The sequence below is a fragment of the Panthera tigris genome, chromosome F3, assembly GCF_018350195.1.
Source record: "Panthera tigris isolate Pti1 chromosome F3, P.tigris_Pti1_mat1.1, whole genome shotgun sequence".
Lineage (NCBI taxonomy): Eukaryota > Metazoa > Chordata > Mammalia > Carnivora > Felidae > Panthera > Panthera tigris.
Window position 1 is genome coordinate 36193604 of NC_056678.1, and position 14082 is coordinate 36207685.

The 14082-nt window shown below is 34.7% G+C and overlaps 1 protein-coding gene across 2 annotated transcripts in view; it reads right to left on the bottom strand.

Annotated features, from left to right (window-relative positions):
• F13B (coagulation factor XIII B chain) overlaps positions 1-13215 on the bottom strand; it is a 57611-nt gene extending 44396 nt beyond the window's left edge. For both annotated transcript variants that reach the window (XM_042975929.1, XM_015543863.2), the window contains exons 1-8: positions 13135-13215; positions 9638-9838; positions 8151-8336; positions 5974-6150; positions 5319-5495; positions 2510-2689; positions 2236-2421; positions 986-1168 (exon numbers count right to left, since the gene is read on the bottom strand). In XM_042975929.1, coding sequence (XP_042831863.1) covers positions 986-1168; positions 2236-2421; positions 2510-2689; positions 5319-5495; positions 5974-6150; positions 8151-8336; positions 9638-9838; positions 13135-13198 — 1354 coding nt within the window. In that variant the 5' untranslated portion in view covers positions 13199-13215. The remainder of the gene's footprint in view (positions 1-985; positions 1169-2235; positions 2422-2509; positions 2690-5318; positions 5496-5973; positions 6151-8150; positions 8337-9637; positions 9839-13134) is intronic.
• Between the last annotated feature and the right edge of the window lie 867 nt (positions 13216-14082).

The following is a 14082-nucleotide window of genomic DNA, read 5'->3' on the forward strand; positions in this document are numbered from 1 at the left end:
TTAGATAATTATTTAGATAGCTGCCTTAATTCTCCATTTGACACATTGTTAACTATATACCATGTCTTAATGCAAAATATATTTACAGTAATTACAAGCATGTCTTTATTTGCTCAGCAAAATAAAAGAAAGGTGATCATTCAAGTGAGGAATTGATAGCCAAGAAAGCTATTAACAATATGCTCTAGCAAGGAAGGAACTGGATTGATTATCCTCTCCAAATGACATTCTGGGGACAATATAGGAGAGATGCTGATGATCCTAGTAAGGGAAAATTTCAGTTCAGAGAAAGATGACACGAAATGTAACCAGTCACAAAAATGTGAATATATTTAATGCCACTGAAATGCACATTTACAAATGCCTAAGATGGTAAAGTTTTATTGTTCATATTTTACCACAATTTTTAAAAAGTAACAGGTAAGAACTAGTGGAGTTTTAGACCCTGTGATATTAGATTTTCTGTTTACAGAAAAGCGAAGGGATATTGGGATCAGCACTGGGTGTTGTATGGAAGCCAGTTTGACAATAAGTCATATTTAAAAAAATAAAATAAAAACCTCCTAAAAAAAGAGAGAGAGAAAGAAACATTTGGGAAAAAGTTTATACAAAATTCATCTTTTCCATGCCATAAAATGTGTAAAAATCACATAAAAATAGACACATAATCATAAAAGAAATTCAGCGTGTTCTGTTATAAACGGAATAAGTTCCAGGGATCTAATGTACATAATGGTGACTATAGTCAATAGTATTATTTTGATACTGGAATGTTGCCAGGAGAGTAGATCTTCATAATGATAAGAACGACAAAAAATGGTGATTATGTGAGGTGAAGGAAATGTTAACTAACCTTATTGTGGTAAACATTTCAAAATACATATGTGCATCAACTCACTGCATTGTACACCTTAAATTTACACAATGTTATATGTCAATTGCATCTCTTTATTTAAAAAAAACCACAATGTGTTCTCTATCTTACCTAAGCAAACGGGTGGGGGTGACCATCTTCCTTGTTCACAACGAGATATTTTTGCCCCACTCAATAAGTAGTATTCATTGCATCTATATTCCACAGAGGATCCTGTTGTGTAGCTTGCTAGTAATCCATCAACAACAGCCCCATTTATTACAGCAGGTGGAGGCTTACAATTCTCATTATTTTCTAAGGAAAGTGGTTATTTTAAAATTAATATGAACTTATAACAACATAATGATATCATAAAGTTACCCATACTCTAGTTCTTCAATATTTAGGACAATTGATTCAGGACAATTGATTTCTAAATTCTCCAGAAATGAGAAAAATGCTATTCAACTCAAATATTTTAAAAATTTACTATGTAAGAATAAACAGCAAATGTTTCACCTAAGAACGTATATGCATATTTGTCACTTTTTTTGCTTATGAATGAATCATAATAGATATATTCTTAAAATGTATGGAAAGGTAAACAATAACCCAAATATTATCATCAGTTTTTTTTATTGTTTATATTTTTTATTCTCATTCCCTTCATCTCAGATCTCAGTCAATCCGTGGATGAGATTTTCTACTTTTTCTCTCCCTTTAGTTTTTTTCTTATCTGCTGATTTCTTTAGCACCCTTCATAGCTTTTCTCTTATGCAATAAATATCTTAAATAAACATGTTTGTGGAGATCTTTCTAGGAGAGCTCGAGAAATGAGAAGGATGACAGGAAGGGTAGCACCTAGGAGTGGCAGTATAGCCTGCTTGTGCATATCAGCAAAACAAAAGACCAGAGACATGTCTCAGAAGGATGTAGGGCTCAGACTGGCCAGATGCATAAGTAATATCAGAAGGACTGACTCAAAGTCAGTAACAGAGTGCGCTAATATAACTTTGCAGGACATAAAGGGGGAGGAAGTAGATCATGATCATGGCCAGTCACCCAATCCAATATGCCCTTATTTACTTCTCTAATGAAGCACACTGTTACTTATGTAATTTCATATAAAGCTCAGAAATCATGGTATAAAATAGGTCAGATAACAGTGCTTAGCACTAATGGACATTCAAAAATCTTTTTTAGTTTCCCAATTCTTTATACTGGGTCAAATTCTATGGATGGCTGCACACACGCGAAAACGGTAGTAGAGTAGGTGCAGTAGTAGGCAGTAGTGTCTTGCTATAAGCGTGTGGGTTAAATAAGGAGAGTGAAAAATTGTACGGAATTGGCTTAGCTGTTGATGGTAAATATAGCATACATACCAACACACTCAGGAGGACGTGTCCAGTTTCCACGTTTACAAGTTATTTCTTTTGATCCACGGAGATGATACCCGCTTTTACATTCATACGCCACTGTATCCCCATTGTAGTAAATCGTAGAGTGTGGGTTTGCCCTGCCATTCTCAATGAAAGGTGGGTCCTCACAGGCTATCTTCTCCTTTTGTTCTGCAAAGAAACAAATGAAAGGAAAGAGACCGTTTAGCTACACATGCAAACCTCATTTTAGGGAAAGCTTATTCAAGGTGTTGCTAACCAATGCATTTTGGAGGTTCTGTCCATTTTCCATTTTCACAACGTATTTCTTCTGATCCCTGTATCTCAAAATTAATTTCACATTCTACATGAACTACTTCTCCATGACGATAAGTTGTTGAATGTGTTTGGATTTTGGAGTTTAGTGGCAGAGGTGGTGGAGGACATCGGTTTCTTCTTCCTTATAAAAAACATCACCATATTTAGTCATATAGTTACGAAAATAATAGGTAGATTTAATAAACACATTCATTGAGCCAAGTACCATAGGAAGTATTGAAGACAGACCCTAGGTCACCCCCTTGATCTCCACTTTTGATGTGTTTGTTGTTCACTTCCTTGTGTGATACCCCTCCCCACTGAGCAGGAACTGTGACTTCCTTCTGACCAATAGAATGTGGCAAAGACAAGGGGATGTATGTGATTATGTATGTATAATATGCAACATACTACTGTAAGGCCATTCTTGTCGAGAGACTCTCTCCCTGCTGATTTTGATAAAAAGCACACTCCCACATTGTGAGCTTCCAAATGGGGAGACAACAAGGCCAGGAGCAGAAGGCTGACTCCAGCAGGCAGCTGGGAAGAAATTGAGGCTCCCAGCTCAGCAGTATGCAAAGCACTCAATGCTGTCAACAACCACAATGAGTTTGAAAGCAGATTCTTCCCCAGTCAAGCCTCAGATGAGACCGAAGCCCCAGCTGGCACTTTAATAGCGGTTTTGTTAGACAAAGATGCAGAGGATCCAGATAAGCTATTCCCAGACTCCTGACCTACAGAAATTATGAAATAATACAAATGTGTTGTTTTAAGCTGCTAAATTTGTAATAGCGGTGTTATACACCAATAGAAAACTATAAAAGCAAGTAAATTAAAACAGCATTCATTATCTCCTTTATTCCTAAAGTAACTTTATTAAGCAGGGACAATTATTTCTCTCATATAGATAAACTAAAGCTTCTGAAGTAAGTATATTAACTATTAACTGGTGGATCTGTTCTTGTACCATGTCTATATGAATTAAATAAAATCTTCTTAACTATTCTAAAATGCAGACTGTATTAATTTCCTATTGCTGTTGGGACAAATTATCACACTTAAGTGGCTTAAAATAGCACAAGTTTATTCTTTACAGTTTTGGAAGGCAAAGCCCAGAACCAGTTTCACTGGTCTAAAATCAAAACATCAGGAAAGCTTCATTCCTTCTAGAAACTTTAGGAGAGAATCAGCCTCTTTGCCTTTTTAAACTTCTGTAGGCTGAACGCATTCCTAGGCACACGACCTTTCCTTCTATTACTCCAACTTCTTGCTTCCACTGTCACATCTCTATTCCTCTTCTGTAGTCAAATTTCCCTCTGCCTCCCTCTTGGGATTACATTTAGGGCCCACATGGATAATCCCAGAAATTATTCCTACCTCAAGATCCTTAATTTTATCACATGTGCAAAGTCCCTTTTTATAAATGAGGTAACATTCACTGGCTCCAGAGATTAGGATATAATTTATTATTATTCAGCCAACTGCACTGCCTACCTTACATCTAATGACTATTTACTAGAGAAAATAACATGGTATGCTGGCATGCTGACTAATTTGGATGGGGGAGGGGGTTGGGCATAATGTAGGTTTGCCATTTATTTCTCAAATAACATGCGGCAGGTAATTTGCTAACAATCTTCCTCTCTACTGTTAGACCAAGGTTCTTGAGCAGGACTGGAAAATTAAAAACAAAAACATTGAAGTTATCATTTGGTGCATTTAAAGAATTAGGATCCTTCTGGGCAGTCCCATCTCATACCTCTGGTCATCTCCCCCTTTCACTCTTTCTAGCTTCACCCCCTCTTCCAAGTTCCACTTTCCTGTCTTCCTCCTGCCTGTCAATAATGGCATTATTTTCTATATTACAGAGAAAAGGCTATCAAGACCTTTACTTCTCCCCATCTCTCCCAATCCTGAAACTCCTACTTACCTTTCAGTTCCAATACTATCCAACACCTCCAAAAATGCTATCGCACCCCATACCTCAAAATCTTCAATGTTTGTTCAAATACTTTATACCTGACTTTATTATATTTGTCACATTGTATCAATGTGTTCATTTTCAAATGAACAATTTTCAAATCTGTTCCCTCTGCTAGGCTAGGATCTCTTTCATATCTCATTGTAGGTACATTTAAATGACTGTTGGATTGTTGCCTTCCAACAGGTGATCATACTATCTTCTTGGACATGTCCAGTGATAGAAATTTACCCCATGGATTACATTTTACAATAGCTCTTACTAGAGGATCATATTTTTCATTTTTACTCTGGTTAATATTCTGTTGATTTTTCTATTCTTTACCCCCAGTGTTCTGAAGACTGTATTTTCATATCAGGAAATATGTAGCCAAATAAGAAAGAAACCCTCACAAAGCTGCCAGCTTGGAATAATTGAATCTAGTAATTCTCAAAAAGAAAATTTATTCATTGTTAATAAGATATTTAAATTTATAATAAGAGAGTTTAAAAGTTATAACCACTCTACAAACTAATGCAAAATTTAAGATTTCTTCAAATTTAAATGTATTAAATATTGGTGAAAATAGCGCTGATTTAAAAGACCATATTTATCTTAAAAGATAGCACTCAGGACATGGATTAGATATCATCAGAAACATATTTTTTCATAAAAATTAAAGCTGATTTGGGATGAGCACTGGGTGTTGTATGGAAACCAATTTGACAATAAATTTCATATATTAAAAAAAAATTGAAGCTGATTAAGACATGACATTTTATTTGTATGAGTGTGAAATTTTTAAAATTACCTTCACATACAGGAGATTCTGGATACCAACCAAAGTTATAGCACTGAATTAAATCAGATCCACTTAGATAATAATTTTCATGACAGAAAAACTGAACTACATCTCCTTCTTCATAAGTTTGCTTTATAGGATGAAAATAACCATTTTCTATTAATCTTAAAGAAGAGCACTTTAATTCTAAAAATGAAAGAACGACATAAAATACAAAAGAAAGTGTCATTTTTTCTGTTGAACAAAATTCATCTATTTATATATCATATCTGGAATGGAAATTAGTAAATTTGCCATATTTTGTAATACATATAAAAGCTTGTCAATTCCTATATTTATGAAATATCATTAGGCTTATGTTAATTTAATTATCTGAGCTAAAAGAAATTCTGCTATTTGAGAGATTTATATTTATTTTTTAATTTTTTTTTAATTATTTTTTTTTCCTGTGTGGAGGCTTGACTTTCAACAGACCTCAGCGAGGGAGCTACGTATGAAGCCCCTGAGAGCTCTAACTGATCAAAGCCTATGATCGACATAATTAAAACCAGAAGCAAAAAAGAGTATGAAAAATGAAACATAATCAGGGTGACAATTTATATACATTTCCATATAAGAGAAAGTTTTTAAATGAGACCAGATCATCTTTAAAATGAGAACGTACTGGTACATCTTGGTGTAAGAGACCATCCATATGTGCGACATTCTACCTCCTCTGCCTTCCTTCCTCCAGCTGTATAGTAGCCAGCAGTGCATTCGTATTGTACTCTGTCCTTCACCTGGAATGTTTTCTGCGTTGTGGAATAATTTCCATGATGTAATTCAGGGACCAAACATGTTTCTAAAAACAAAAATCAACGTTATTTATTTTATGAATTTTATCATTAAAATAATAATATTAAAAAGAAATCTCAAAATGTATTTTCACAAAATCTTGAGCATATTTGGTGGAATCATCTTTGGCAAAATTGAAAAACAGCCAGTTTGCCTTTGTCTCTCTATTCCCTTTTTTTTTTAAATACACCTTGTGTGTTAATGCACCAGTCTTATACTCTTTTTTCTAAAAAAAAAAATTATTTTGAGAGAGAGAGACAGATCTGCACAAGCACAGGAGGGGCAGAGAGACAGAGACAGAGAGAGAGACACAGAGAGAATCCTAAGCACATTCTGTGCCATAAGCACAGAGCCTGATGCGGGGCTCAATCTCACCAACCATGAGATCATGACCTGAGCCAAAACCAAGAGCTGGTTGCTTAACCAACTGAGCCACCCAGGCACCCCCTCTATTCTTAAAATTCTACTCTAGTGTAGTTGAAAAAAGGCCACAATTCAACTAAAGGCTTGTTCAGTAACAATTTTTTGATTATGTGCCATCTGAGGATTTGTACAGTTTAAGCAACTGACAACACGTTAACAAAGTATGTCTATTCAAGTTACTGGATTATTTTAAGTGTATCCGATATGCATCTGCCAATACAAATCATGGGCATTATCTTGAATTCTTCTTTAATAAGGGAAATAGGAATTTACATATGTTGCAAGGAACAGGTTTAAGGTTTTTTTATTTTATTCCATTTCATTCTTTTCTTTATTAGTATAAAGTAGGAACTGCTTCCACCTTTTGGCTGTTGTGAAAAACTGCTGCTGGGAACCAACATTGGTGTAGACTGAGTTCCTGCTTTCAATTCCTTTGGGTATATACCTAGAAGTGGAATTACTGGATCGTATGATAATTCTATGTTTAACTTTTAGAGGAATTGTCACCAATCCACGTGTCCATCAGTGGATAAATGGACAAACAAAATGCTATATGTGTATATATATATATATATATATATATATATAATATTAGAATGTTATATATATACATATATACATATATATATAACAGAATATTATTCCATCATAAAAAGAAATTAACTCTGATACATGCTAAAACATAAATGAACCTTGAATACATTGTGCTAAGTGAAATAAGCCAGACACAAAAGAACAGTATTGCATGGCTCCTCTTATACAAAGTTTCTAAAATAAGAAAACAGAGACAGAAAATAGAAGTTACCAGGTACTGGGGTATGGTGGGGGGGTGTAGGGGATTATTAAAGGTAGAGAGTTTCTCTTCGGTTTGATGAAAAAGTTTTGGAAACAGCTGTGATGGTGATGACAACATTGTGAATGTACGTAATGCTACTGAATTGTACACTTGAAAACAGTTGAAATTGTAAAGTTCATGTGATGCGTATTTTGCCACAACTAAAAAACAAGATGAGGGCTGCCAACGGTTTGAGGGAAGAAAAAATGGATGAATAGGTGGAAAACAGGGGGCTCTTAGGCACTGAAACTATTCTGCATGACACCTTACTGGTAGATATGTATCCTTAGACACTGGACAAAATGTGTAACACAAAGAATGAACCCTAATGTAAAGTATGAATTTGGTTATACATTGGCTCATCGATTGCAACAGATACGCCTCACTCAATGCAAGATGTTAATAATAGGGGAAACTGTATGTGGCCAAGGGCAGGAAAGGGTATATGGGAACTCTCTGTACTAGCTGATCAATATTTCTGCAAATCTAAAACTGCTCTAAAAATAAAAGTCTATTAATATCAAAACAAATAAGTAGGAGCTACTGGAGTAGGTGTGTTTTAGGAGTTGAGAACCCCTGGGTTAGGGAAACACCTAGCACTTAAGAAAAACAATATAATACCAACTTCTTGCATTTGCAGACATGATGAAAAATAAATTCTATTAAATAAAAATGCCTATCAATATAAGAAAGTACTAGCCTCACTGTCCCTTTTCTTCGGTTTTAGGAAATGGTTCTTAAACACATACCATGTTCCTTCCTGCAGGTGGGTTGAGAAGACCATCCATCAGCAAGACATTGAACCACTTCTTCATCCTCCCCTCCAGTAGTTTTATATCCTGAATTACAACTATAACGCATGTTCTCTTGAATTTTGTACCATAATTTTACATCAGAGATGTAACCATTTGTCAGCTCGGGCTTAGTGCATTTTTCTATGGGAAAAAAAATTCTTTGTTTAACTTGGTGAACTTAAGTTTGTCTTTTACTTAGCTGTAAAAATAAGGCAAAAGTTTAATATTATTCTTGGAATTTATTTATTATTATTATTATTTTAATGTTTATGTATTTTTTAGAGGGAGACAGACAGAAAGAGGGTGAGCAGGGGAGGGGCAGAGAGAGGGAGACACCGAATCCAAAGCAGGCTCCAGGCTCTGAGCTGTCAGCACAGAGCCCGACACAAGGCTCAAACTCATGAAGAGTGAGATCATGACCTCAGCTGAAGTCAGATGCTTAACCAACTGAGCCACTCAGGTGCCCCTATTATTCTTGGAATTTAAAGAATGAAGAACAAATTTCACTCCCAAATTCCTTAATTTTGGAAGTATCCTGCATGTTCTGTAACAAACTTCAAAAATCGATTCAACTTCATACTGACATTCTTTGTATTTATTAACTTCAGTTTTTATAGTGACACCTACACCTATCACATCTACTTTTAGAAAATTTAACAGCGCTCTTCCACTAACTAATTGCCATTAATGGCAAGTAGAAGCAATTTCATTTGAATTCACTTCCTAATATTTTTAAGTCCACTGTGTTTGACAATTTTTAACACTGTGTAACACAAGCACATACCGACTTTCTAAATGAAAGAGATTCATCTAAAACCTCGACTCTGCAAAACAGAGCTTAGAGAATTCTTTGTTTGAGAGAGGTCACCTGGTCTGATGGAAGCTAATTAATAGTTTGACTATAGGGTAGCCTGGCATTAAATAATGAGACAGATCCATCAGATTTATTTTTCCTAAATTTGAACTCAAAATTCAGAAAACACATTTTTTAATGGACATTATGGGAGAAGAAGTTGGTGCACAAAGGAGAGATGAGTCTTTCAAAGGATAAAACACTACAGTAACAATCTTACTCTTCTTCCTATGGCCAGTGACAAGCATTTTTTTCTGGCTTCCTATGCACATTATCTGTGTAAGTGCCTCACTCCTTAAAGTAACTTATTTGTATCTCTGTTTCTGGCAGTATGATAACACCAATTTCAATAAATGTTTTTATTCTCTTCACAGGGTTATTACTGAAAATAAAGACAATAGCATTTTAATAAGAAACATTATTTATAGAATTTCAGAATATGCCTTCATTTTGTAACAGAGACCCTGGACCAGTAATTTTGTTCTTAATCTACCAAAACTTTTCACCACCAGCCAGGTTTTATTGGACCCTTACAGACTACTCTCTTCGCATATTATACATATTTTGTGGACACAGGCCACCAACTCACTGAAGCATCGTGGTTCTGGAGACCAGCCCTCTTGGGTACATGTGATTCGCTCCTCTTGTTTTCCAGTTGCAGTTGAATAACCAGCCAAGCAGGAAAATGACAATTTTTCATTTATTCTCATTGGAAAGTAATAGCTTTTAAAAGGATAGTAATATTGGGCAATCCTTCCATTTTCCACACTAGGAAAGCCACAGGGTTTCTCTGAAATGAGTAAATATCAAGATGAAAACTGAAAAACATACCTAAAACCATGAAACCAAATGGCAATACTTTTTTTTTGGGGGGGGGGGTGGGGGGAGGAGGAGGAGGGGAGGGACAGAGGGAGAGAATCCTAGGCAGGCTCCACGTTCAGGTGCGGGGCTCCATCCCACAACCATGAGATCATGACCTGAGCCGAAATCAAGAGTCAGACGCTTGACTTACGGAGCCACCCAGGCACCCCAACATTTCTAAATTCGCAATGTTTACAGCCACTTTAACTAGTACTTCTTTTTATTAACTAAAATTTTAAGGCACTTCTGTGACAAGTTTTTCAATCAGAATTAATCTGCTTGTAATCCCAATACCCAACAGTAAGAAGAAAATTGGTCAGGCCGCTTCCTCAGGGAAGCTTTCCCTAGCTTTGTAAAACAACACTCACTAACAGAAATATAATGCAAGCCACACATGTAATTTCAAAATCTCTAGTAGTCACGTTAACAAATGGAACAATTGAAGTTAATTTTAATAATAGGTATTATTTGACCCCTTCAAATATTAAAATTATTTTTCATGATTTTTTTCCTACTAAGTCTGAACTTCAGTGCATATTTACACTTACAGCACATCCCAGTGTGGACTCACCACATTTCAATAGCTGTATGTGGCTAGTAGTCACTATCCTGGACAGCAGAGTTCTAGAATAGGTGAAGTTCTGCTTAGGATTTGCAAACGTACAGAATTTTTAAATGAATGGCTTTTTTTTAAATTTAGAATGAAAAAGACAACCCATTAAAAATAAATAAAAGACTTGAGCAAGAGATTTACAAAACAGGATATGTAAATGGTCACAGACCTAGTAAAAAGTACTCAACTATCTCTGGCGATATTAAAGCAAAATATGCACATACCATATTTAAAAAGCATTCATCCCTTATGAACATTGATGCAAACATTCTCAACAAAATAGCAGCAAAGAGAATTCAGCAGCGTATTAAAAGGACCAATGAGCATGTGGGCTTTATTCCTGGAATGCAAGGATCATTCAACATACAAAAATCCATCAATGTAATACACCACATCAACAACATGAAAGAAGAAAGAAAAAAAAGTATTTATCTGTGCACCCAAAGACATTTTAGAGAATGTTTGTAGCAGCATTATTGGTGTAGTCCCAAACTGGAAACAATCCAAATGCCCATTCATGGTGGAAAAGTTAAACATATTTTAGACTATGCATTCCATGAAATGGTATACAGCAATACAAGTGGTGAATTCTGAATGGTGACTCTCACAAACATTTTATTGAGTGACAGATGCCTGTCACACATAAGTAAATATTATATGTACTTACATAATATTTTTATCGAGGTATAATTGATATACAACATATTAGTTTTTGGCATACAGTATAATGATTACACATATATATTTGTATATATTGCAAAATGATCTCACAATAAATATAGTTAACATCCATCACCACACAGGTACAAATTCTTTTCCTTGTGATGAGCACTTTTAAGATCTACTCTCTTAGCAACTTTAAAATATAAAATATAATATTATTAACACACATGTGAATATATATATGCCAGAGAAATTACAACAAAGAAATAGGGTGATTATATGGACAGCATTTATTTCAGAGTTATTTGTGGTTAGAAGCAAATTAGAGGTAACTATGTGTCCATCACTAGGAAGATGGATAAGTAAAATTTATGAAACACTATGTAGCAGTAGCAACAAAATAGATTGAGCAACATGGAAATGTTTAAATGATAGCAAGTAAAACAAACCAGTAAGGAGAGAAAATCTATGGCAAGCTTTTATGTGAATGTCAAGCACATACACAAAAGCAGACATAGTTCAGAAAGATGGTTACATATTTAAGAATATATCAAACACATTATAGTGGCTCTCAGTTTGATGCTAGGGGAAATGGAGTTTGGGATCAGGGATAAAGGGAAGAAATATATAAATAGAGCAAAAGTGGCACCTTTCATAGGCCAATGATGATTGCATGCTATGAAATCAGTTATTGCCTGTTAGGTTTCCAGTGGGGGTGACCATGAGACTGTGGTCCCTGTCTTCAAGCAGGTTATTTTTCTGTTTGCTTGGGAGAAAGAAGATTATGACCATGTAAAAATTAGGAAATTATCTAGAAAATGCAATGTCTTCATGATAAAGATAATAGAGAACTGTATCAGCTGGTTTTTCTCTCTTTAGACAGAAAAATGAAACCAAAGGAAACTATTCCTAAAAAATAATTTTATTATAGAATTAAATGTATCGAATAAGATGAATTCTATTTATTTCACTTTTACTGTTTTAATAGCAGACTTTTTTGGGGTACACAATTTGTAGTAAACTCTTCACCTAAAAGGCAATTATAATCTGTAAGATATTTTATTTCAACAAATTCCCTAAGGTGTTTATTTTAGAAAAGCCTTATTGCTGTGGTTTCCCATTTTGTATATTCACACTGCTGACACCTAATGACCCGTCTGGTTTCTTATCCCTAAAGCTTAATTATTTCTAAATAATGCACACTTGTACACTGCCTACCTCACATTCGCTAACTCACACACTGGAAAGTCTGGAGATGAAGATTTCTGAGTCAGGGAGTCAACAGATATTGGTTTGTCTGGACACTCTTGATTTGCAACGGTTGTCCCACACAATTATTAATAGAGCTCCCTCTCACTCTCAAAAGTATCCTTGTCTGTGTAATCAATTACATGGTCCTCCTGATCACAACTTAAAGATTTAAGCCAATAAATAAATTAGGGTAAAAATCAAAGGGTGTAGAGTCAAAAATCTTGATGATTTATGGCTATTTTTTCTTTTCAAATTTCCCACACTAACATCTCACTTTATGAACAGAGAATTAAATTTGTACAAGCTTTGCAGTGTTATGAATCAATTCAATTATGAAGTTAGAATTAAGATTAACATACGACTTCTAAATGGTGGTACTGTTAGCCTGAAAACCCTTTGAGGTATTTAGATCCTAATCTCCTATGCCCTAAAACCTAGAGATACAAAGCAGGATTTTGTTTTGTCTTGTTTTGTTTTTCTAAATACTACAAAATACTAAATACTACAAAAATACTTACTAGTTATGCCCAAAGGAAAAATAAATCTGCCTAACTATAACAAATTCTATTTATAAGAACTGTGCTTTTATAAAGTTGATACACAAAAATGAAAGACTATATTAAAAGTTCAAGTTAAGTGGATGTTAGAATTTCCCTTTATGGTTTTTAGGGAATAAGAGTATTAAAAATTCAATTTACCTTCTGCATAGAGTTCTCCTGAGATGATTAATACGATGATAAAAGCCAAGTCTTTCGACCTCATCTTCAGTGGTGTGCCCCAGAAAGATTGTAACAATTGTAAAGCACTAGGGACTCCTCATTAAGTACACAATACTTTGCCTGAAGAAAAAGTTAATTATTTACAACATCTGTCTAAGTCTCTTTGTAACAAGACACATCTTTCATTTAAACCATTTTTGGAATAATGTTAAAATAACACAACTATGTTAATTGACAGAATTTTTGGTGCCAGAGTCCAATAAGGGCATGATCACCTATAAGGGCAACAAGAGCGGCAGCATAAATAATTAACTCAGACTGCATAAAAAACAAGGTAAATTTTCAACTTCAATTCTCTATTGTAAGTCCATGGAGTAAAGTTCACCTGTGGCCATTGATTTCTCTACCACCATTGATCAAAAGGAGAGATGAACTTAGAAACATGAGATAATGATACCTGATGTAAAAATACAGTGCTGTCTAGGTTGCACTGCTGGAAGAGAAAAATGACCTTAATTGTGTCAAGCAATGATATCATAATATTATAGTAAGATCTAATGTTTAGAGTGTTTGTATTCTGTGGCAGGTGATGGAATTAACACTGTGCTATATTATCATTCGTTGATAAAAAATGTTTGGTGTGACCACTATGTACGGGTCATGTTCTAATCTTGGGTATATAGCAGTGAAAAAAAAAGATTAAAATTATAGTCTTCATGGAGTTTACATTTTCATGGGTTTTAATCTAAATAACAAAGTAAGATGGGGAGATAAGAGCTATTATTATTTTAATTTATGTAACTTTTTATTAAAATATATTAAGGGAAAAGGCACATAAATAATCAGAGCACAGAACATGAATTCTCACCAACTGAACCCATTTCAAAATAAGAAATAGAATATACCAGCACCTCAGAAGTCACTAAA